The sequence below is a fragment of the Poecilia reticulata genome, chromosome 14, assembly GCF_904066995.2.
Source record: "Poecilia reticulata chromosome 14, P_reticulata-male-v2, whole genome shotgun sequence".
In the NCBI taxonomy this organism is placed as follows: Eukaryota; Metazoa; Chordata; class Actinopteri; order Cyprinodontiformes; family Poeciliidae; genus Poecilia; species Poecilia reticulata.
In genome coordinates this window covers 12149837-12176137 of record NC_088843.1, presented here as the reverse complement: position 1 = coordinate 12176137, position 26301 = coordinate 12149837, and the positions used below count along the sequence as shown (strand labels likewise).

Sequence of the window (26301 nt, the reverse complement as noted above, 5' to 3'; positions counted from 1 at the left end):
GTAGCTTGATGTGCTTCGACAACGATGGATGTGTAATTTACAACACACTGCTGGTCGCAAAAGAGCAGAGAAAATAACCCATTACCTGAGTTTTGATTTCCTCTAAATAGTAATTTGTTGCTTTGGTGCTACTCATAATCTGCATATTTAACGTTTATTTAAATCCCATAGAGCTTAAAAGCCTCTTTCCTCAAGAAATACCAGGCCAAGTGAGCAGCAGCAAGTATCAAACACAGTTACAAGAATGATAGTTAAATACAGGCATAAAAGAAACAAAAATACATTACAGTTATGTATGCCAAAAATGGCAAGTCATCTAAGTGAAAGAGTTGCATGTTATGGAATTAGCCTCAAAGACTATTTTTTAAATGTTATTTGTTATTTTGTTAGTTTTGATGTGATACAAAACTAACAAAAAAGAAGACAAAAGAAAATCATGACGACATTACAGAGTAAAGAGGATGAATGCCTCTTTTACTTCCACATTGGCAACATTTCCTCAGCAAAAGCCAAGTATGAACAAAAAGCTGTGAGGAAAAAAAACTAAGTACACCTTGTTTTTAGTATGCACAAGCTTTCAATCAAGCTGAGGTCTGGACTTTGACCCAAAGCAACACTTAAATCATTTTTTTCTTTCTGCTATTGTGTTATAAACGTGTTGCTGTTTGGAGAAATATGTTAATTAACCAGTTTCTGCCCAACTTTAGCTATGGGTCAAATATCTTTTACTTTGGTTGGTCAAATCGGTGGCAGATGTCATGGAGGCTGCATGGGTGTACTTAGTTTTTCCACTTACAGCTTTTCAATTTTGGTTTCCTTTCTCAAATAATTAATGCAAGTCTGAATAAAACCCGCCATGCATTTTTTATATACGTTAGATTTCAAAAATATTTGAATCTATATTGTCCTGATTATTTTATTATGCTTTCCCACACAAAATCCGAATATTTCCCTCAAGGTGCAATAATTTTCATCTAAAAAATTTTGATTAAAGGGAAAATATCGTCAAAATGAAGTCAAACAAGTCATTGTGAACATTAAACACTGAAATGGAAACAAGAATTTGGCTCAAAGAGACACAATTTAAAGCACAAACCTAAAAGTGACTCAGCCGAATCTATTTACATTTTAGACCCTGAACTCTCCTATGAGGTGATGAGCATATGCTGCCTCCATCTACAGCTTGAGTCAGCCTCAATCTGAAATTCATCAGCTTGTCATCAGTGCTGCAGAGTGCAGCTGGTGCCTACAGGCCTGGGCTGTTTCCTCATGAATCCTGATCAGTGATGAATTTCACATCAGAAGCTGCTTCTGGCTGGTCTGGACAGGCGCAGAGGCCTCTCACACGCTGACCGAGAGGGCAGGAGGGTCCCAGGAAGCTGAGGGCACATGTCTCAGGTTCCCAGTTTTCAGCGTGTGTGTGCGTGTGTGTGTGTGTGTGTGTGTGTGTGTGTGTGTGTGTGTGTGTGTGTGTGTGCGTGTGTGTGGGTGTGTGTGTGTGTGTGTGTGTGTGTGTGTGTGTGTGTGTGTGTGTGTGTGAGTGAGTGAGTCGTCACAGGGTGTATCCAGCATGGGATAAAATTAGGCCGGGGCAGCCTTATACTGCTGACGGAGCTGGGAAGGCCAAAAAAAGCCTGGGGTGCAAGCCAACGGTGGAAGCTCAGGGAAGAGAGGGGAGCAAGCAACACCACCGCCGCCGAAATGGCCTCCAAACGTAAGGAAATAACGAGCGGCAGCTAAAAGCTTAGAGAATCGGGAGAACAGGTGTGAGGTGGAGGGAAGCGACGGGTTCTCCGTTTCTCCCTTAGGCAGATTTAAGAGGTCCGGGTTGAACTCTGAGTCCAGCATGTGGGCAGAAAAGGGACTCATCTAAATGAGACCCAGGTCATCCTGACTCATTTTGAAGAAGAAGATATTGACAACTATGTTTGACTTGCTACTTACATTTGTTTTTAGGATTAGTGTGTAGTTTGGTGTGTGTTTGCCACGCCGTGGGAAACGACTTAATTGGTGCTCCAGCTAAAGTGAGAGTGGGTCGGCTCAGTCCTGAGTGTAAATTCAATTAAATAGCTACATTTTATCTCGTTTGAGCACGTTTCCGAAAACGTACGACAAAAACTTTGTGGTATTTCATCCCCCGTTGTTTGAAATGCAACTTGTTTGACTTTAAGATGAACTCGCTAATCTGTGAGATTCCCAACTCTTTTTATAGGAAAGATAATTATCTCCAGATTTAAAGTAGTTGTTTGGGAGGCTGAGTATTTGATATAGGATCCTACATAATATTTTACACCTTTATTCAAAGCCTATCATCACACATTATTAATAGCTCCAGACATTTGTATTTTTATTTCATTCTTCTTAAATCTGCTGTATTTCTTCTTAATTTAAATTCAGAAGATTGTTTTGTTTTTCATGACTGTTAAATATTTTTCTGTTTTCCTTGACAAAACCAGTGTAGGTTGCATGCGTGATGGTCTGGTCCGCTCCGGTCCGTCGCAGACATAATGATACATTTAGTTTGTTTTGAAGATGAACCTGATCTGAGCGGTGCGGCTGAACAGCGGGCCGCTGCCACTAGTGGACTGAGTCGCACAGCATTTTGGAATCATCCGAAACAAGGCGGCTCCAATTAAAGGGATAGCTCAATTTCTTAAATGGGATCCTGTTGAAAGGTTGTGAGTAGTAAGTATCTTACCAACAGTGGACATAATTGAAACCGAAACATTTGAGTACGGTGTATAAAAAAAGACACGCTTATGACCTCTTTCTCTCTCTTCAAGATGAAACTAAACTTTTCAGGTTTTAATTTGTTTTGGATCACCAGAATGATTCATATTTGCTGAATAACACAATGATTAGAAATATATTTTTTTAACTTTCATTGGATTTAGATGTTTTGATGCATTTTCTTTATAATTTGCAGATTTTCTGTGTAACTTAGGTCAAATGTTTTGGGCTTCTTCCTACAATTTTCTCACAATAGTTTGCTGGAATTTTGACCCATTCCTCTTGACAGAACGGGTGTAACCGAGTCAGGTTTGGACTTTAGATCAGAGCTTCATGATGGCCACTCCAGAGTAGTTGGATTTTGTGTGGCCATTTTGTGACTAATTTGCTAGAATGTTTTCAGTCATTAGCCATTTTGAAGACCCATTTATACCAAACACTAACTTCCTGGCAGATGAGTTGAGACGTTGTATCAGCATTTCCATGTTCTTTCCTCTATTTTGTGGCCCATCACTCCTCTGGCAACTTTGCAGTAGCAAAGTTTGGATGATGTTCTCAGACTTAAACATCAAATAAATGAGTAGGAATAAAACTATGCAAAAATTAACAAAATAACATCCATTTGAACTGCCATGCCATTATTTGTCATGTTTCATTACTGAGTCAGTAATGGAACAAGGTACAATAAGCAGCTTTATTATTGGCCCAGCTCTGACAAGGTGCTAGCTCTGTGTTTGTTTTGTAAAAGAAGAGATGCGACAATGTTACTACTGGTAAGATACTGACTTCTCATAATCTCTCAACAGAACACCAATAAAAATAATGCAAACTGTTGCTTTACAGCTTTGTAGCAAAATTAGAAAAACATATTTTGGAGCTTTTATGCATTGTTTATCTGAGTTCTTATTTAGACTAACACACAATAACAATTATGGAGAAAGTTAAATTCGTGTAATCCCAGGGAATAAAAACCGTAATAGATCAAAACTGTGATTTCCCCCCTTTCCTACTGGTATTGTTCTGACTTTGTGTCATTTTTATGGTCCCATCATATTGTTAGTGTGACTTTCACTGCAGTTTATTCTCAAATTTAGGTTATGCAACCACAGGGAGGTATGGCTCAGGGCAAAGCGATAGACTGCCTTATTTATTTTATCTTTTAATGCAGAATTCACAGAAATGTGTGAAAAAGTTATATATATATATATATATATATATATATATATATATATATATATATATATATATATATATATATATATATATACACACACACACACTTAAATGGTTGAAATTCTCCTACATTAAGTCATGTGGACTTCAAACAGACCCGCCAATGTGGCAGAAATAAAATAGTGCTGTATAAAAACATGAATGCATGAATGACATGCACCCTCAAGCTATGATGGACGGTGCAATTAATGAGATCAACATTTAAAAAAAAAAAAAAAACAACTAACTAAATGTTGCTTGTAATCAGGTTTTCTTTGACAAATAAAATTAATTTGAGGGTCTGAAATATTTAAGTTTGACTACTTCTTAGAACAGCGCAGCTGATTGCTGGTAACTGTGTTTTGCAGTCATGGATCTGGTGTATTGGAGGAACATGCGGTGGACCGGTGTGGTATTTACGGGGCTGGTGATGTGCCTCGCCAGCCTCTTCCAGCTGAGCGCCATCACTGTGCTCTCTCACGTGTGCCTGGCCATCATGTGCCTCACCGCCACGCTCCGTCTTTACTACAAACTACTGGAAGTGCTGCGCTGGAACCCTGGTGTTCACCCCTTTCAGTGAGCTGGTCTACATTCGTTCTTGAATGTTCACTGGATCTCCTCCTCTGCTGCAGAAATGTTCACATTTCTCCTGATTTCGGGAAAAGGTGTCAGGACGAACGCCCTCCTTACGTTCCACGCTTGCGACTTTTGTGCCCAGGTCGTATCTGGATTATGACGGCTCTCTGACCGATGAGGAGACGGTGATGCTGGTGGAAGAGGTGGTGCTGCTGATCGCCTTTGCCGTCACAGAGATTAAACGCCTTCTCTTCATCGAGAACGTAATAGACTCGATTAAGGTCTGAGAGCGATAATAATCAAATATATGATAATATACACTGTATGTATGTATATAGTGCTTTAGAACAGTGAACTTTGTCACATTTTATCACCTTAGAACATCAACCTTTGAGGTATTTTAATGGGATTTTATGTAACCGACCAACACAAAGTAGTTTGCAATGAAGAACAAAAAAAAACTTTCTGACTGCACATGTGAACATTTATCAAAAGATATTTATCAGTATTTGAAGTGAAACACCACAATCATTAGACTTTTATTTTAAAAAGTGGCTATTATGTATCATTTACTTCCGAATCAGAGCCATGTGGTACTTTGTGTTGGTCTTTTATATAAAATCTTAATAAAACTAAAAAAAATGTGGTTGTCCCGTGATAAAAAACAACCAAAATAACGAGCTGTGAATACTTTTAAAAAGATAAAAATTCACAAACAAAGGTGTTGGATTTGAAAATGTTTGGCACCCTCTGGTGGTAGCAGAAAAACATTTTTAGCCTCTCTACAGGGTATTTTACTATAAGAGCATAATCTCACACACTCTCAAAGTCCTAAAAGCTGTTTCCGTATGTATAGATACGCTTTAACACAGAAATATAATTAATTAAGTTAGAATTCATAATGGAATTCAAAAGACAAGAAACATGGCATTAAAATATGAGAGCATCTGCAAAGTAAGGATGGTAAGAAAAAAAAAATTGTTAAAACTCAGTGTCTCCATAACAACCATTTTGTACACATTGTCACCTGGGTTTACGAAAAACAGTATAAAGCGCTGTACGACTTTTATTTAGACTTGACAACAAGGTTAGAAAGAGAACTGATGGAAAAACAGTGCAAATAATATATATTTAAAATAAATAGAACTTATTTTATGTGATCTCCTTTATTCAAAAAATGGCCTCATTTTCTGTCTGTAAACAGCTCAACTAACAGCATGTACTCTGATGTGCAGTTTTTGAGTTTAGTAAAAAAAAAAGTATATAAATATTCCAGCCCATGATAAATAAAAAAAAAAAAAACTCCAACAAAATAAAAAACAAATCGATCAAAATCTGAATTCAGTCAGAAAGAACCTGATTGGTGCAGGTCTGGTTTTGTAAATTAAACTGTTTTGTTTGTGTTGGAACATCCACTTGTTTACCTTCCAGCTACATAATATCATCTCCACCATCTAATGATTCATCTTCTGTCCCTCAGTTTGTGTTGCTCCTCTATCTGCTGATGTACGTGGGCATCGCCACCAACGGGCTGACTCTGATCATAGCTGGTGAGAAACATTAGCCAATATTTAAATAAACCAACTCCAAACTCCTGCTTCACACTTTAAACTCTCTGTCCTGATCCGATTACAAATTCATCCTTGTTTTATAGTTTGATTCCGTTTTGTTTTTGCTTCCAGCTGTGATTGCGGTTTTCTCCCTTCCTCTGTTATACAAAAAACAACAGGTAAATATTTTATTTCTCTTTTAAAGTTAGATTTGCTTTGGGGATACTAACTTCTCGTTTTGTTGCCAGGTCCGGATAAGGAAGGTTGTCAGAGCGTTCAGAGCGTTTGTGAAGAAAATCAGAAATCTGTAAGTGACCCGCTACATAAAACACGTTGATTATGTGATAATAATGCCAAGCAATTGGTCTCTTTCTCACTGTGCGTTGCCTCGCTGCAGGTTTGATAGTTTGTATGAGATGGTGAGACCCTCTTCTGCCCCTGCCTCCAAGCCTGCACCCCCAGCTGCTCCCGCCATCAAACAGAAACCCAAATCCAAGTAACTTTTTGGTTGCACACTGAAGGAATTTGGGATTTAGAAAGCGCTCGTCCTCTGTGGGGCCGCCGGTGGGGTTGCTCATTTCCATCTCTCCACTGTGATTGTTTATGGGAGCAAGATTTAATTGATGCCGACAGAGGAAACAAAGCTGCCATTCACACACAGAGAGGGACGGGCAGAGGATGAAGAGGGAAATGTTATTTACTGAGATGCTCTCTGTCACCAGTTTGCACGGTCATTTTCTACAAATGGTGGCAACATATACCTTCATATACATATATACAGGTTGCTTATTATCAAGCTCTAAACTTAAGTTTAAACAACTTTGGAAACACTTAAAAAGCTAATCACACTTTGCTTAGTTTCTTTTTTTTCTTGGTTTCATAATCGTTTATCTTACGAGTTAATGTCAAACAATGATTTTTCAGTTAGAGCACTAAATCCGAGGGATTATCTTAAATTATTTTGTTTAGAAAAGTGAACTTTATCGCTTCTGCTGTAACTTGCAGTTCACTGTTTGAACACCAGGAGGCAGTGCTGAAAACAATGCTGACCGTCAGGTCGACTAGCTCTGATTTACAGAATCATTTCGTGAGCAAAAACAACAACAACAAACAAAACTTCCTGTCGAGAACATCTCAGTAAACAAACAAATACACTTACACAAGCCTTTACATTTTATATAATTCTAATTCCTGGTGCAAGATCACTTCATGCGGTCGTTTTATTTCATGTGAATATATTTATACTTCCAATGCGGTCGTTTCCATGAATAACCCACAGAAACCTTCCAGAAGGAGGACTAAAATTGTTTATGTTTTTTTTTTTTAATTATTATTATTGTTCATACAGAACCAACAATACTGCTTCAGTTAGCTGCACTCATACTTTCTGATCTCGACCATCTGGATTTGTGGCGCTTCTCCGGAACCCCACAGAACCAGCGGGATACCAGCTTGGGTCTCAAAACGCTAAAGTCTTGAACTGGTTCACATTTTGTCACGTTGCAACCTGAGATTTCTGCTTGTTTTATTAGGATTTTGTGAGACAGACCAACACCAATTAGTGCATAATTGTGAAGTTGTAGGAAAACCATACAAGGTCTCACATGAGACCAGCATTGAATGGAAAATGTGAACTCCATCTCAAGGGTTACGCATGTTGGTGGCAGCATAATGATGTGGGAGTCGAAATGTGGGGTGAAATCTAAAATGAATGTTAAAATCAAAGTATATTCATGAGTTAGAATGAGAATCTGTGTTAACATGGTTTTCTTTGTCCAATCTGGCTGAGCAAAAAAAAAAAAAAAAAAATGCTCACATTTTGTTTCCTTTGTTGATGTCAACTATTCTAAGAACCTTCTTCCACTTCAAAATAATGCACTATAGCTTCTACTGATCTCCAACGTACTGTAAAGCACATCAATGCTTGTGACCTGAAACATTTCACCCATCTAAGTTGTAAACTTAGTTTTAAATCTAGTAAATGTGGGGACTTTTCTTACTGACAGCTAGCTGCCAACACTGAGCCAGTGTGTGGGTATTTCAGCGCAATTTCCTCGCCAGAAACCTGCTTTATCAAATCAATGTGAAAACGAAGCTGCACTCAAACTATTGTGTCTTAATGAGCTTAAATTACATACGGTGTGTAGTATATATCTACATATATTCATATGTACTGCATTAACATGTTTTTTTTTTCTTTCTGTCATCTCTTGTGATGTGGGGATGTAGATCTGCAGACATTTCGGCTCTCGGTGTTTTCACTCGTCTCGTTTTTCCATTCAACCTGCATTTTCTTCACTTTTGGTGCCATGGAATAAATAGAAAGTCCTGAAAGTTTGTTCGTGTTAAATTGGTTTTACAGCATGTGCAATTATACACTGTAAAACTTAATCGTGATTTCCTAACAGTTTAATCACTGCAGATATCATCGCTGATGTGACTTTTTTTTTTTTTTGGTTTACAATATTTCTATTGGTACTTACTATTTGTATTATTTCCTATTGGAATGTTGCTCCCTAATAAAGAAAAGTATTTGCTATACAAGTGTGTTGTGCCTATAAAAAAATTCAACATGAGTCGCTGGAGCTCAGCTTTTTGTTGCAACTTCTGTGTTTAGAAGAATTACACCTCAAGCTGAGAATAAATCTAGCTTTAATTATTAATGCAAAAATAAAAAATAGAAAATACACAATTTGCCTTCATTTAAAGCTGCAGAAGCACATTTAACCACTAGGTGTCAATCTTGGAAAGGTGCTGCTGGGCCGGAGCTGTGAGTGATCTAAGATAACACACCATTCACACCAAACACTTTCAACTTGATTTCATTGCAGCGTCTAGCTCATTACTAGTAAATGACTCTTTTTAAAATGTTCCCAGTATTTAATAATAAAAACATCCCTTTGTCTGGGAGCCACGGCAATGTGTTGGTGACCTTGAGATTCTTTTTCTTTTTAAAAGAGGAAAAAGAAAAAAAAAAAAAAACTAGCGTCAATTCACGCTCTCTTTCATATCTTCAAGGGCAGCTTCTCTTATTGCCTTAAATCGTGACTCTGAGCTTCCATTTGTCAGTGTTTACTTAAAAAGCTCACTGAACACGCTCATGTGGAGCCGCTTGACGTTTCACAGCAGTTCAAAATCAATCACGTTTTTGACTGTTTTCTCTCTTTGCGTGTCGTGTTTGTGATTGTCGTGCGTCACACTGAGACCCGGCTGGTAAAAAATATGCATTTTAATACATGTAAATACATCACACAGGAACATAGCTTATATTCAGCTCTTCACAGTGGATTATGCCATTGTTACAGTGGGCTGTGGAGGTCAGTAAGACCCCATCCCCTAACGGCACTTAGACAGGTTAGTTATTTAGAAGAACGGCACATTAAAACTCAAACTCTGATTCACTTTGACTATAGATTCCTACACAGCTGATGTCACACCTCTAGTGTCTGATAAGTAAAGGGTTAGGTTCACAGTGCCTTGAAAAAGGACCAAATTTTATCACATTGCAACAAACTTCAATGTATTTTAATGAGATTCTATGTGAAAGACGATAGTAGCTCATAATTATTAAAAAAATTGTTCAAGTGATGCATGGTTTTTATTATTTTTCACTAATGAAACTGACAATTGTCATCTTGACAAGTGACATTTTCTCTATCCAGATATCAGATTTACTTTGTTTTACCCTCTAAACAGAACTACAGTGATGCACGGTGGTGGTAGTATCATGATGTGGGGATGTCACCACCAGCCACCTTCTTCAAATCAGACAAAATTGTTTGTGCAGCAGCATTTTTTGTTTGTGCTGCTTTGGCTTTGAAGATATTAATGAAAGTTTAAAGGTCAAAAGGTCAACCAGTTCCCCACTTTTATGAAATCAAAATTACCTTTAAAATTCTCAATAACTTCACAGCCAAACACAATCTGACATTTGTGTTTTTATGTTTTTTAAGTATTTATCTTTTTGCAAGTGCTGTTTTTACTGTTGCATTGCAGTTTTGCCTCTCCTTCCTAAACAAATTTCTCCTACGGGAGACTAAAACTACCTTAATTTCAATATGACAGCAGCACAAACGAAAATTTTTGCTGCACAAACCAGCATGAATGTAGCACTGATTTGAAGAAGGTGGGGAACGGGAAGCCGGTCAGAGTTGGTGGAAAAATAGAGCTGAATAAGGAGGAATAAAAAAAAAACAACAAAGAAAAAGGGTGCAGAGATCCAACAAGACAACCAACCTCCATAAATAAACAGAAAAAATAACAATAAAACGGTTTAGATTGAAGCATGTTTGACATAGACAAAGTCCAGATTGGCATCTTAGATTCAATAGGATGTTGATGTGGGCAAAAAAAAAAAAAAGGGCAAAAATATCATCTTCTTAACATGCAAAGCTGGTAGATATGCATCCTAAAATACATCCAGTAAAAGTATCCACTCTAGGTGGCTGGATAAATTTGCAGACGCTTTGAAAACAAGGTATTCACTTCAACTTCACAATTATGAGCTACTTTGTGTAGAATCACAATAAAATATACTCAGGTTCGTGATTGTAATCTGAGAACATGCGATTAAATTTCACTGTGTATGAATACTTTCTCATTGCACTAGAAAAAGTTAAATCTATCCAAAGCCTACACATTCTAGCACATATTTTCTATATCTGTCTTCAAGCTCATAGATTGAATCTCACTGGATCTCTGAGGTTTGGTCTGTTTGTGAGTCTGAGTATAAATAAAATGCCACAGATTTCCATTTTAAATAATTATCCGTTCTATTGTATCGTAAGGCGAGGTTGTTTTTTTAAAAATGTTTTAAAAAAAAATTAAAAAAAGCTGAATGTCTGACACAGCCAAGCTGGAGAAAGTCTGACATTTAGGGAGCAGTACTGGCTGTTCCCCTGATTCCACTTTTGTTCTGTGCTATCCGTGGCTTTCTACAGCTACAAATTCACAGCACAGCCTATTTCAGAGAGAGCCTGGAAACGGCTCGAATCAAGAACAGGATGTTCCCTCAAAATGCCTAACTTTTTTTTTTTTTTTTTTTGGAGTAATATGTGATAAAAGCTGCCTGCACAGTGAGACATTTCCCTCCGTCGCTGCCACCTGTCCTCTCCTCTCCTGTGGATTGATGGCTCGGTGAATCAGGTGAAGCACATATGCTGGGTTGCTGCTCGGGTGATTGGTGGACTGCATGTAGGGAGATCTGTCACACGTAGTGCTCACGGTGGTTGATGTACACCCGGTCCGTCCCGCTTTGATGGCACACCCACTCCAGGCGGGAGTGGCGCTGCTGGGCCGACGGTGGTACGGGCCTCGCTGCTGCGGGCGGGCGCTGCTCGGACTTCTGGTCCGCTCTACGAGCCTGCAAGTCAGAATGAAGTGGGTTTGAAAAACAACATCCCAAGCAGATTTTGACTTTGTTCCCTGCACTCGTTTACTGCTCAGCTAGAGACATTTCTGGGATCAACAGAAACGTCAGAGTCTTGGCTAGAAGCTGATAAAAAGCGTTTGAGCGCTTGAGTTTATCCCCATGGGCTGCAGGACAGACATCAGTGACCAGGAACCTTCATCAAAAAGATACTGTAGGGAGCTCTGGTAGTGCCAAAAAAGTATATATTTTGGAGTTATGTTTTTCTTTTTTAATTTGGGTAAAATGTGCCTAAATTTGGTATTTTTCTTTTCTTTTTTACACTGGATTTCTAAAACAATTTCTTATTGTTTAATTATAGCTGGACAAAAAAACAACAGATGTGTATATTAAAAAAGGGCTCAAAAATAAGCAATCTTAAACATGTAAATTTAAGTGTATTACGTTTAGTAAGTAAAAACACTGAAAATCCCCAGTTTTGTAGATGGTGTCAACTTGTGTCAGCCTGTGCCAAGTGCAAATTGTCTATATACGTATATATACGTATATATATATATACAGTTAGGGCCAGAAATATTTGGACAGTAACACAATTTTCGCAAGTTGGGCTCTGCATGCCACCGCATTAGATTTGAAATGAAACCTCTACAACAGAATTCAAGTGCAGATTGTAACGTTTAATTTAAAGAGTTGAACAAAAATATCCGATAGAAAATGTAGGAATTGTACACATTTCTTTACAAACACTCCACATTTTAGGAGCTCAAAAGTAATTGGACAAATAAACATAACCCAAACAAAATATATTTTTTCAATATTTTGTTGCGAATCCTTTGGAGGCAATCACTGCCTTAAGTCTGGAACCCATGGACATCACCAAATGCTGGGTTTCCTCCTTCTTAATGCCTTGCCAGGCCTTTACAGCCGCAGCCTTCAGGTCTTGCTTGTTTGTGGGCCTTTCCGTCTGAAGTCTGGATTTGAGCAAGTGAAATGCATGCTCAATTGGGTTAAGATCTGGTGATTGACTTGGCCATTGCAGAATGTTCCACTTTTTTGCACTCATGAACTCCTGGGTAGCTTTGGCTGTATGCTTGGGGTCATTGTCCATCTGTACTGTGAAGCGCCGTCCGATCAACTTTGCAGCATTTGGCTGAATCTGGGCTGAAAGTATATCCCGGTACACTTCAGAATTCATCCGGCTACTCTTGTCTGCTGTTATGTCATCAATAAACACAAGTGACCCAGTGCCATTGAAAGCCATGCATGCCCATTCCATCATGTTGCCTCTACCATGTTTTACAGAGGATGTGGTGTGCCTTGGATCATGTGCCATTCCCTTTCTTCTCCAAACTTTTTTCTTCCCATCATTCTGGTACAGGTTGATCTTTGTCTCATCTGTCCATAGAATACTTTTCCTGAACTGGTCTGGCTTCTTGAGGTGTTTTTCGGCAAATTTAACTCTGGCCTGTCTATTTTTGGAATTGATGAATGGTTTGCATCTAGATGTGAACCCTTTGTATTTACTTTCATGGAGTCTTCTCTTTACTGTTGACTTAGAGACAGATACACCTACTTCCCTGAGAGTGTTCTGGACTTCAGTTGATGTTGTGAACGGGTTCTTCTTCACCAAAGAAAGTATGCGGCGATCATCCACCACCGTTGTCTTCCGTGGACGCCCAGGTCTTTTTGAGTTCCCAAGCTCACCAGTGAATTCCTTTTTTCTCAGAATGTACCCGACTGTTGATTTTGCTACTCCAAGCATGTCTGATATCTCTCTGATGGATTTTTTCTTTTTTTTCAGCCTCAGGATGTTCTGCTTCATCTCAATTGAGAGTTCCTTTGACCGCATGTTGTCTGGTCACAGCAACAGCTTCCAAATGCAAAACCACACACCTGGAATCAACCCCAGACTTTTAAACTACTTGATTGATTTCAGGTTAACGAGGGAGACACCTTCTGAGTTAATTGCAGCCCTTAGAGTCCATTGTTCAATTACTTTTGGTCCCTTGAAAAAGAGGAGGCTATGCATTACAGAGCTATGATTCCTAAACCCTTTCTCCGATTTGGATGTGGAAACTCTCATATTGCAGCTGGGAGCGTGCACTTTCAGCCCATATTATATATATAATTGTATTTCTGAACATGTTTTTGTAAACAGCTAAAATAACAAAACTTGTGTCACTGTCCAAATATTTCTGGCTCTAACTGTATATATATATATATATATATATATATATATATATATATATATATATATATATATATATATTTTTTTTTTTTTTTTTTTTTTTACAAAAAAAATAAATAAATTTGCTGTAGTTCACCACAGCTGCATCAACCCTTACACAGGTAATGTCCACAAGTGAATCTATAATTTACAAAAGCTTGCAGACTCATTTATGATATTTAGGTTGTAATTAATATACTGGATAATGCAAAAAAAAAAAAAATCTGATTATTTTATGTTCCATGCTCATTTTCTCTGAAACTGTAGCTTTTGACCGAGTCCTCCCAAATGCTAGCTTCATTTTGATACCAAGATTATTGAAATTGTTTGCAATTCCTGAAAAAGAATCAATTAGATTTGTATGACTCAAAAACAACTCCACATGCAAGTCTAAAAAGAGAACATGCCAAGAACACAGATTAAAAATTAATCATGCTTTATATGAAATGAGTAAAGCCATTAGGTCTCAGCACTTAAAAACCTCAGATAATGACACAACCCACTTGTCTTGTTTTTGTTTTTTTAATTCTTATTATTCTGACTATGTGCTGTGACTCATCATGAGCAAACAAAGTGGTCTCTCCTCACACACGCCTCTGAGTCGGCTGCAGCGAGGTGGCGGGGTTTACCTGACACAGCCAGGTCACTTGTGATGCGTGGACTCCCAGAGGAACAGCCGGTGCTCTCTCTGAATACGGAGGGGGCGGCTTGTGAGTCGGAGGAAGGTCAATCCTTGGCAGAGAAAGGAAAAAAGAGACATGGCAGAAAGGAGAGGATCTTTTTAATCAGAATGAATAAAACAGTCAAAGCAGAGAGTGTTTATAAAGGAAAATTAACTTTTGAATCATATGTTCAGGATGGTTGCTTACAGGAATAAGTTTTTAATCAAGCCGGCGTTATTAAGGTTACAAATTAATAACCAGAGGTGAGAGAGAGGTGAGCGTTTTCTAGGCAAGGCTGGATGCGTTTTGGGAAATATAACGCTCAGGTTTTCTGCAGCTTGAACAAATCTGTTGAGTAAAAGCCAATTTTGTCTGATATTAGTTACCAGAGCCTGTTGTAAGTCAATAAAATTGCTCAGGTATCTCTGTCAGAGGGACAGCAGCCTCCGTAGAGATAAAGGTGATGGACTCCTCCAGCACGTGCCAGTAAATCTGAAGATTTCCGACAGCTGTTCATCTGGACTCCCGCGTGACGTGGACGTTACAGTCACTCCGTTGTTTCCTGAAATCCCCATCCTCCGCTAAACCGAAAACCTAGAAACTGACCTTGGCAATTCATAAAAAAGATGTCACGGCAGGCATCGATTTTTCCACCTCTGTGTGTCGCCTAACGCTGCTTTCCCCCCTCTCGTACACAGATTACAGTCGGTGCTCTCCGTGACCTGCTGTCCTACACTCACGGCTGGGCGTGATGAAGGAGAGGGACGAGGCGTGCGTCCACTCCCGCCTCTCCTCTCCCCCACCACTTCCACCTCATTCCACTGGGACTTCCGACCACGGTCACACTTAAGATGCTAAGTTTGTCGTGGCATTGACCACCCCGGCACGGCACATGGCCGGACCGAGCATTTTGTAGTGTCAGCGCGGTGATGCATGGGCGCTGAGCTGGTCTCCATGCTGCCGGCTCCGCCGCAGACATGAACCGGAGACGTCTTTTAAATCACTTTGAGGACCGAGTTGTCACTGACATGATGTAGACATGAACAGCGGACAGGAAGATGTAATGGGGAGTGGGTGGGTTGTCAGTCCCATATTTATATCCATCGAAACGTTTCTGGGTTGACATGAAATTACATGCACTCATAATTGGCAGGAATGGCATTTTATTTTGAGCTTTAAATGACGCATAAGAACCTTTGTTTTTGCCCCGTTATATGAAGAGGGAGATTCAATCTAAACCAATCTGTGGAAAGTCCCTTAATAATTAGTGTATTTTTGTTGTACCGTTGTATAATAAAACAGTCAAATCTTTACACCTGAAAGGTTATGAAGCCATTTATTAAACATATTTAGACTTTTAAGACTAAATAATGAATGCTAAAGAGAGAATGAATTCCTAATAAAAAATGCAACATTTAGCTGGCAACACTGTTAGCTTTACGTTTAACAAGGCTAAGAGTTAGCTATTAGCTGACAGCTAACAGTTTGACAGTTAACTGTTAGCTAACTGTTAGCTCATAGCTAACAGTTTGACCGTTAACTGTTAGCTCAAGTTAGATACTTTGCGCAAGGCTAACAATGTCGAAAATCTGCAATTTACAGACAAACAGACTGCGGCCTTCAATTTAGTTCAAGAACAAGTCACGAAGCGCCGTGGCTGAGATGGAGTGGTGTAAAACCTAAGTGCTGCCACTGGACTCTAAAGCAATCATATGTTGACCTGTCTGTGTGGATCTTTCTGAGTTTTGTGGAAAATGGTACTTGCCTGACTATGTGCAGAGGGTAAATCTTAGTGGAAGGCTATTTCTGGTGTCAGTCTGTTTTTCAGGGTTTGGGGTTCTCTCCTAATGCTGCAGCATACCAAAACAATAACAATTTCATAATCCTGCCTACAGTGTTGGAACGGCCATTCCTGTTCCAAAATGACTGTTCCTCTGTTCACTAAGGAGCCTGGAATATCGAGACTGAACCGGAACCACAATACAGAGGTTGTTAGTCAGAACAATGGCAGTTTTATAATATCTGAGAACAGGTTAATATTTTTCCAACAGCTGGCCTACATAAGTATTTATCATTATGATCTACCCTCCTAAATCAGAGATTTCTCTGGAGTGTTAAAGTAATGGAAAGGAGTGCATCATCTCCAAAAGTGACATAAGGTGAGGCGCTTAGCTCTTCAGCTTAATTGTAGCGCTGCTGTTCAGAAAACGTTCACGAGTCAATGCTGTGTCTTCATACTTAAAACGTTCCTACTTTCTGCAAAAAGTAATGAAGGTCCACCTTCCACCTAGATCCTCCCTGCGATATTATTATCTATACGAAAAAAACATGGCACAGACTCACAAAGTGTTTCACATCAGTCACATTACTCCGAGACAGAGTGTAAATAATTTAACCCTAAACTTCCTCTTTGCTCTTATATTAAACGTGGCAGCTGGTGGACTGCAGACACATTTGGAGCAAAAGTAGGACAAAGGCTTGGTGCCAAGACAAAAACGATCTCCCGCCCTTCAACCTGATCCCGCAGTGTTTCCTGCTCCGGGGCGCGAAGCTCTCCACAGGAGCGAGAAGTAAACCACAGCTACCAGTGGGCTCCAGTAACCTCCAGAGGTCCCATGTCGTTATTTAACTAGCCAAGCACATTCTCCAGCATGAATTATTTGTTGGACTTACACTTTGTCGGTGTAGGCCGTCGGAGGGGCTTTCCGAGCGGTGAGAATCACGATGATGAAGACGGCGATGAGGAAGAGAGCGAGGACGGCGCCCATCACTGCTCCGGCCACGGCGATGGAGTTGGACCTCTCCGCTTGAGACTGGTCTGAGACAGAGCACACACAGGCTTCCAGTGCATCAGAAGGAACTAGACACACACAGCTTCTGTCAGACCCGAAACAGACTAAAGCAGCTAGAGAACATATTTTATGTTTCTCTTTCACAAAAGCTGCACACTTTATAAACATTTGGAAAGCATTTAAAAGAATATTTTGTGCATTGATCAAAAGTCTCTCTGAGGTTGTGTTGATGAAGGAGCAAGAAATAGTCAAAAACAAAAAAGAAAGCTTATGAAAAAGAGATAATGCTCTAAACGAGAGTAACACAGAGAGAGCACTATGCAGAAGTTAAAACTGTGTACAACTTTATATGTTCAAAAAGCCTTAAAATAAAATCAGTTTTTATTGTGGCAGCATATCTGAATCCTGAAAACTTTACATTAATTGGAGATTATATATATGCAAATTCATATATATATATATATATATATATATATATATATATATATATATATATATATATTTTTTTTTTTTTTTTTTTTAGGAACTTCTAATTTGGAAACCCTTACTTTATTTCTTTGGGGTATAATAAGGAATGAAACATATATTTTTGTCACTGGCCATTAAATTGGATGGGGAGCCATATTTATCCTGCCGCCACTCAGTGAGCAGGATGGTGAGCTGAAGCAAAAAAAAAAAAAAAAAAAAGACTCCGGTTGGGGTCCTCAACTATGTATTTTTATTTATTTATGATTTTTCCTTTATTTCTACAGAATAAATCTCATTTTCAAAAGAGATTGTTTTTTACAAAATGATTTAAATTCATCATCTACATGCCGACTGTAGAGGTGTCAGAAAAAAAAGACATAAATATGAAGGTTAAATCCTAGTGGGACTTTAAGAGGAACTGCGTGCTTTAGTTGATGAAAGATGAGTTTTCAAGTTTTCAGCAACACTTAAGGTGTGTTTGGTGGGAAACAAACCATGAAAATGTAAAAAAAAAAAGGGTATATTGAAAGATTTGTGATGCTAACTTTGTTAGCGTACATGGCATCATTGACTCCTAGAAATACGAGAACATTGTAAATATTTTGAACCTGAAAATGGGTAAATAACAGGATATTTCAGGAGGATAATTATCTAAAACACACAGGTAAATAGACACAGAATTATTTCATGAATGTCAATGTCTTTTACAAACTTCTACAGAAAACCTTTATGATGAACTGAAGTGATCGGGGCATAAAAGACGACCCAAGACTCTGGATGATGTTGGGAATAGTCAAAAACATCTTTCTCTGATGGATCAAACTGGTTTTGTTAATAACTAGTCCTCCTCAATGTGGGATTTTACCCACTTAATACATGTATGAGCATTAAAGACTGGATTCATAAATACTTTTAGATATGCAAGATCCAATTACTGCAATGGAATATAAATTTATTTGCACGCTTTTTGCATATACTTAGCAGCGATTCAATAAGTGCACGTTGTCACAGTTTAACACTTAAAATCACTTACTACTCACTTAATTGAACAAAATTATACACCTGTCTTCTGAAAACGACAGCCCGACTCAGTTACTGCAGCTAAAGACAAAAAAAAAGAAAAAAAAAAGACCCAAAACATTACTTTTTAAAAATCTTTTCAATACAACTTGCAGACTAAAACCTGCCGCCGAGCATTCAAGATGCTGAGAAGTAGATTTTATTACTTTTGGCTTAAATTGTTTCACCGCTCTTCACCATGTGTGAAGCAGTGTCTGCTGCTCATGTTTAAATCAAATTCATTTTGATTTGGACAGTCGGTACCTCTCTGTCCAACCTCTCTTGGCCCCATTGGTGTTTTGGGTGCTTTTCCATTGTGGGACGAATTAGCTTTGTTAGACCATATGTCTGCATATGCTGCATGTTGTCCACTGAGGGGATTAGGATTAATCACGATTAAGATGTATTAAAAGAGACGCAGATGAAGGCTTTGCTCAAATAAGATGCGATTGGCCCAAAGCCTGTGAATGTAGGCCACTGGAAGAAGTGGAGGACAAACAAGGACAGAAGGAGGCAAAACGTGGAATGGTCAATTCCACTTAGTTTGGTCGCTAAGGTGGGGGCAAAATCAATAACGTGCTGAGATGAGAATTTTAAATAACAGTTTAATTACCATGCAGATTGAATAGTTGCACTGAAAGTCACTTTTTTCCCCCTCCTTTGCGTTCATGCTGTCCTGTAACAGCTAATAAGCTTTTCATTACCTTTGCTGGCTGGTGAACTACAACAAAAAGGGCCTCTTGAGTTGATCGAATTGACTTTAAGAATGTAGCTTATCAAGGTGTCCGCTTTATTGCCTGTCCACAGGCATTAAGACTGACTTTTAGAGAGAGAGAGAGAGGAAGGACACAACTGGGTTGAAGTCGCCATGCTTAGAGAAAAAAAGGGCCTCAATAAATTAGGATAATATAATAAAGTCATTACTAATGGAATGATGCATTTCAGTTGTTCATTTTAGCTACAAACAAAACAAAACCCACAATTCAGTTTCTAAGAAACGTAAGTGATTTAAACACTTCCTACAGGTGAAGTGACAGTCGTCCAGCTGACAGACAGACATCGTCTACTGGAATGTCAAATTATAAAAAAGAAGCTGGCTGTTCACAGAGGGCTGCATCGAGGAAACGTTAAGGGGAAGTTTAGTGGAAGATAAAAATGTGGACAAGACACTCTGATAACCACAGGCTTGAGGGGGATTGTGAATCAAAGTTCAGTCAGAATTAAAACAAAAAAGTATTTTTTCTGTCACAGATTTTAAAATCAAAGGCAATTTGAGTAAATCCAAAAATATTTGCAATTAAATAATCTATCCAAAATGATAGAAAGGTAGCAATTTTCTTTTTAAATTATTTTATCAGGCCCAATTACCAAGAAACCATAATCTAGAGCCCACCTGACTGGCAACACGAAGTAGGCTAAAAAAATAAAATCTGAGAAAGCAACAGCACATTAGGCCTCTACATTTAGTTTGATTTATTGATCTTATGAAATATTCAGATCTCATAGAACCCAACTACAATTTGAGTTAGCAATCAAAAACCAATTCCTGTAATTCAGTGTGTATTCATTTTAAAGATGCACCTTCACATACATAGACCTGCTCTTCCCTGAAGTCTATTTACAGTTTATGAAGTCTTTGTTTAAAAGTCACAACAGTTTAACTTTTTACAAGCAGTTTTGCTTTAAACACCATCCACCCAAAGAGCGGTTTGGATCACTGGTGGATCAACTGTGCCCACACTGGGATTTGGCTCCCTTCTGTCCTTTGCATGCCTCTCCAGCAACAACAGGAAAAACGAAGCTGCAGCAGCACTGAGGCCAAGAGAAGTGCACAGTGTTGCTCGGGGAGGGTCGGCGAAGCAGACTTATGAATTAACCAAAGAGGCCTAAGCAAGAGTAAACATGTTTTTATTTCTCCTACGATGAGCAGGCCTGACCTGGCGGGGGACAGAGGCTGGAGGTAGGGGTGGAAAGTTTTAATAATGGGTTCGTATTTGCGCCCACCTCTTTCAGGGTGCTGGGGGGGGGGGATGATATCAAAGCCTCTCCCTCACACGCGCTCTTGTCAGCGCTGCATCCCTCTGTGCCGGCTGAGACGTTCGCTTAGTCCCTTTGTGTGTCGTGAAAAGTATCCTTGGAAACTGTTGTGTCGCAGGCGAAAAGCAAATCTGCTGATCTTCTACACAAGTGTCTCAAAACAAACTCAGAGCGTCGCCGGCTGACATCATTACAGCTACCGAGCTGCTCCGGCATTTTATTTTCAGACCGAGTGTGAGCCTGCCCTACTTTGAGGTCAGAGTGACGACCGCCGCGGCCGAGACGGAAACCCTTCCGCGGCCGGACAGGTCGGCTGAAATGAAGACTTTTGAAGCGTGACCTTAGAAGAGTCAAGGTCACACAGCGGTGTGGTTTCTACCCTCCGAGCGGTGGGGTCGAGGGGATAAATGGAAGATTTTCACGACGAGCAGCTAATTCTCTCCAGTTTTTGTCCCCCCCATTTAACCTCTGAGCTCCACGGCAGGCCCCTCTCCCACCGCTTTCTGTGGCCAGGTATGGACAACAGCCTCCATCAGCAGCTCCAGATGAGCTTGTTGCCATGGGGACAGTCAATGGGCTGGAGAGTGGGGACTTTGGGCCAGTCGGAAACACTCAGCGTTTAATTTTACCAGCTGGCAGACGTCGGGAGAAAGACAGCGGGGCGGAGGAGAGGAGCAGAGCGAAGGCCTCCCTGTCCTGAGACGAAGCGAGCGGGGGACTGATGGAGGGGAGAGGGGCGAGCGTTTGGAGGGTCTCAACTGACCACAGAAATACCGCCAGAGACCAACAGCTCAGCAGTACAGGAAAAACTACGAATCCTCAGTCTAAATAGAAACAAAGATGAGATGAAGTAGATGAAGTCAGAGGAGGAGGAAGAAGAAGAAAAAAAAAAAAGGCTTCCGAATTACATCATGTGGAGCGTCCCAAATACACACGCTGGATTTTTCCTTTTTCTTTTTTGGAGGGGGTGGGGCTGGGGTGGGGGAGTTATGCAGCAGTATGCGTTGGGGAGCTTGAGATGATGTCATTTATAGATGAACAAAGAGGCTGAGTCTGAGCAGTCTGAGTAATGGCAAGCTGAAAACGCTCCAGAGAGAAGAAGAAGAAACTCACAGGTGCTAAGGTGCTTTATTGAACAATAGTTTCTCAAAAGGATTGACAAAATAATGCTCCACTGCTTTCACTGACGTTTTTTTCTTCCCACAATCTTACATTTTCTGCAGTATATACAAAAAAGAAAGCTTTTTTTAAAAATTAATGTGACACTGAAGATTTTTTTTTTTTAAACAATGGTGACATTACATAAACCAACCCCCTTTACAGATCTCTCATTTCACAGGAAAATTCATTCAAAGCTTTCACTGAGTGTTTTTTTTTAATGCCTCTAGGTTTGCAAATATACAACCAACATCCTCTGTCTGGGTGAATATGGCACTAAGAATTCCTCCTGGCACTAAGTGAAATCAAAATCAAATACAATTCAGAGAAAATACGCCACATCCATCATAAGCAACAAACAACCAAACCAAAAAAAAAAAAAAAGTATCTAAGGCACTAGTTGTATTTCTCAACTTAGGTGAGGTTACTGATGATCTGGATACAAAACTTCGGTTACAAAAGAACTTCATCGATCCAGGCGTGGAGCTGGAAACCGAGGAGCCGAGCTGAAAACGTATCGATTAAAGGAATCTCCTCCTTAGTGCATGGGAGCGAGCACAAGTAGGGTTCAGAGTGCCGTGCTTCCTGTTTTCCACATGTATGCAATACGAATCCAATAGGGAGAAGAAGTGGCCGTTTAACCCAGCAGCTGAAATCGTCTTTACAGCGTACATTTCTTAGTTTAGCTGGACAATTGTGAAACATGAGGACTGATTTATCAAAAATCAATGAAAAAAACAAACATTTTAAATAGATTTAACATAGCAGCAGCAAACTTAATGGAAATTTTTACCTCAATTTTTTTTTTATAAGCAGAGATCAAGTTTTTTTCTGGTATTATGAAAGTGTGCACCTTCTTTCTATAAATTGTAATACTACTACTTTGCTGACAACGGTAAGTGGTCGTTTTCTCGTTCTCAGCAGCCTAGTCACTGCACAAGATTCACAACCAGACAAGTAATTTGTAATACACTTTTTCCCCATTTTAACAACTGTTACTCTGATAATAAAGCATCTCTTCTATTTTAGTCTACCCTGTACACAACAGTGATACATTTTATCTATATACGCTGATGATACTGTTATTTATGTGAGGCAATGCTTCCCTACTTCTAAATACAAGTTCGACAGAGTCGGCATCTGGCAGCTCGCGTGGTGTGATCATACTAATAAAGTTGGCATTTATTCACAATTAGTGTACATGAAAACAAAAATACTTGGATTTCCTCCATGTGGTCAAGTAAATGGGTACAAGTACCAGGATACTGTTTTTGTTTTTTCTTCTGCGTACAAAAACTTTACATCACATTAATTTGTGAATGTTTGAGACCTGAACTACTGGAGCTGTGAAGCTCAATAACACTGACAAGTACAAAAATAAAATAAAATAAGTCACAGTACTTATGTTCAAGAGTATAAACTGGCAAGTAAATGTACAAAAAACAAAGTGTTATTTTCAAGCGTTATATTTTTTTTGTAGTTTCCGTTTTACGAGTGCAACTGACTATTTTCCGTCTCTGTGCAGTGAAAGAGTAAAAGTGCCGATAATCAGGTGAGAAACAGACCTGATGCATCTACATTGTTTAAGTTTTTCTGCTCTATGAATGAATGAATGAATGTTAGAGAACAACTACTATCTATTACTGCCTCTGCTTGTATCTGCAACACATGATGTAAAATTGCTCAGACAGGAGAAAAGAAAACTGTTGGTGGTTTGTGTGGAAAAGTGTTACGACAAAAAAAAAGAAAAACGAAATGTGAAAAATCTAAATTAATTATGCAACAAAGCAGTTTTTGATGAGGAGGCCAGCGTGTGGTGGTTGCCTTGCAGTTGCCTGCTTCAAACAATACCCTGCTGATAGCACGCTTTTGATGCCAGCGACCAAACTCTTAAACAGAGCCATCATTATATAAAAAGGCGGCAGGATACTGTGAACATGCTTGGCTAACTGATGAGGATAACTAACCTGGAACTTTTCCCAGAAAAAGCTAAAAATACCATGGAAGTAATTTCCCTGCTATTTCGTTTTATGGCATCGGATTAATGATAAACTAAAAACAAAAGTTGTCCTGCATCAGTTCAGGATGAATGTTCTTTAAGTTCATTTACTGCCATGTTATGTCCTACATTTTTACCTCATGATTTACATAAGAGCAGACCAAATGAAAACTAATTAGTGTAATGAGTCATTGAGTTTTGTGGGACAGGCAGTGCAATACACTTCATTGCTGTTAAAGTTCAAAAGCCATCAGATTCGTTAACGGAGACAAATCTAGTGCATAACGAACTTCCAGTGCAGGAAATTATTTGCTTAAATCTTGTAAGTTTACCTTCATGGTTTAAAACAGAGGGAAAATATTAGTGGTTTTGTAAACAGGTGCAAACACAACAAAGCTAACACAAGTTAGGCATGTTCCACATCGGCTCAACCGACCCGCTCAGCTCAGAAAGAGATACCAAATGGTTGGCCAGCCATGCAAAATTCTGAATCTCCTCCATAAATACTCATATCATAAACAACATACATGACATGACAACCTAATTTGAGTAAACATTTCGTAACTAAAAATTTCACAGCAGCCAAATGATTTTAAACCAAATGAAACATTTTAGCAATGCCTGTTCAGCTATCTACAAGGTTTCACTGATGATGAACTTCAATCTCAATCAAGCATCTTTGCAAAACATTAAGATGAAACTTAAAAGTAATGTATTTACAAGAAGCTACAGAACTTTGCAAGCAACTCGTTTTCTTGGGATAATTTTAACAAAACAAATGAGTCATTTTTAACCAACAGAGTCTAGTAAAGTTGGCATGAAATGATCAGCTGGAAAAAGCTTGAAACAATTTGATCGTTGTTGCAGCCACCTATCTGGAGCCACCAGGGCTTCAACTCAAAAGACATTATTCATGCTAAATCAACTGTGGCAGTCCATGTAGTAAGGCAGCAACAGCACACACTTCATTTCTATACAGATAAAGGTACCAAGATGTTACACTGACTGAAGAGTTCCCAGTGTTTCCACGTCCAAACCATCCAGTCCCAAAGAGTTGAAAACAAACCAGCTGCAGAGAAGTAGAACTGAGGTGTGTGTACACGTACAATAAGGTGTTTTCTTCATAAACAAAACCTTTGTTGCATTTCTGCTCCTGCAGAACCATCCAGCTTATCAAACGTACCACTCTCTACGCGAGATGAGCGAACCGTCTGTGTGCGACACGTAATCGCCGTCGGCCCCGCTGTCGTAGCAGTCATCCGACAGGTAGGGGGAGCCGTTTCCCTGCCGTTTAGGTGGGTGAGGGTGTTTGGCACACCTGGGCCGCTGTGGACTAGAAAACTGTGCGTGTTCCTGACGGGGAGTCTGTTGCTTGTTGAGGCGGCCGCTCTCCCTCATGGCCCTCGTGTAGCCGTTAACGGGATACTTTTCTCCGTTGTACTCGTTATAGGGATGCTGGTCTCGTTCGTGTTTGAGCTCACGGTCGCCCCACTCCTCCCGGTCATGATCCCGGGTGCTAGCGCCGCCGCCGGCCTTCGTGGGCCGCAGCTCGTGTTGCCCGGCAGCCTTCTGCAGATCAGCAGTGCCGTGGTTCTGTTTGGCGTAGTAGCTGCCGTGAAAAGTCTGCGGTTTCCGTAGGTAACACACGCCGACCACAGACAACACCAGAAGCAGGGACAAGGCCCCGCCCACGGCCCCACCCACTATGGAACCAAGATTACTTTCGGGCAGGGCTTCAAGTGTGGGGGAGCTCAGGAGGACGTGGCCCTTATCGACCACAAAGGTGGAGGAGGAAGAGCCGGTTAGGACAGGAGCGGTAATGGTGGAAGGCATGGTGGGAGGATCTAATGGAGGGGAACAGGGTGAGAGGGGGATGGAGGGCGAAAGGGGAGAGATGAACAGACAGAAGCAGAAAATGTCAATGGCATCTACATCAGCATTTCACTAAGAAGGGACAGATAATCAACTAATCTAAGGTCTATATACTTATAGTGGCCACGGGTTTCTAAAGCTGCAAGAAAGTCAGGAGTAAAATCTAGAGTTTGGGAACAACGAGACACCAAACGATGTACTTCTGTCTTAAGCTTTGTTTTCTGGGCTTAACTTAAAATCTAGTTCATTGACTTTGAGAAGATGAAGTTGTTGTAAAAAAACAAAATAAATTAGTAAATCCGTGTTGAAAATAACTTTTATCTCAACCAGCCAGTATCAACTGATCGATTTTTCAAATTACTGATCGCACCATACTGAAGTACTACCAGACTGCAGTAATGCCTCTCTTCAGTGTGGAAGTTGTTACTGTATGAACTAGACTCAGATCGAGGCATTTTCATTTTCAGTGCATTTAAAAAAAAAATTTTTTTTATATACGAATTTGTAGAAAACCAAAAAAAGCTACCATTTAGAATAAGAAATGGATGTTCAATAGCGAGCTGAACAAGAATTGCTGGTCATGTTGCTCCT

The 26301-nt window shown here is 39.6% G+C and overlaps 2 protein-coding genes across 3 annotated transcripts in view; one reads left to right on the top strand and one right to left on the bottom strand.

Moving 5' to 3' along the window:
- The first annotated feature begins 1580 nt into the window (after positions 1–1580).
- rtn2b (reticulon 2b) lies at positions 1581–7388 on the top strand. Its single transcript, XM_008427556.2, has 7 exons — positions 1581–1714; positions 4311–4518; positions 4661–4799; positions 5999–6068; positions 6201–6247; positions 6317–6375; positions 6466–7388. The coding sequence occupies exons 1-7, from the start codon at positions 1702–1704 to the stop codon at positions 6566–6568; spliced, it is 639 nt and encodes a 212-aa protein (XP_008425778.1). The 5' UTR covers positions 1581–1701; the 3' UTR covers positions 6569–7388.
- A 1894-nt stretch (positions 7389–9282) lies between these two features.
- The window catches only part of nectin3b (nectin cell adhesion molecule 3b), a 34960-nt gene continuing 17941 nt past the window's right edge, over positions 9283–26301 (bottom strand). The window contains exons 6-8 of one of the 2 annotated variants that reach the window (XM_008427558.3): positions 16999–17143; positions 14293–14395; positions 9283–11430 (exon numbers count right to left, since the gene is read on the bottom strand). In XM_008427558.3, the coding sequence (XP_008425780.2) occupies positions 11275–11430; positions 14293–14395; positions 16999–17143 (404 nt within the window). In that variant the 3' untranslated portion in view covers positions 9283–11274. Of the gene's footprint in view, positions 11431–14292; positions 14396–16998; positions 17144–21790; positions 25683–26301 lie in introns of those variants that run through there. The other variant, XM_081615489.1, reaches the window with a different exon arrangement.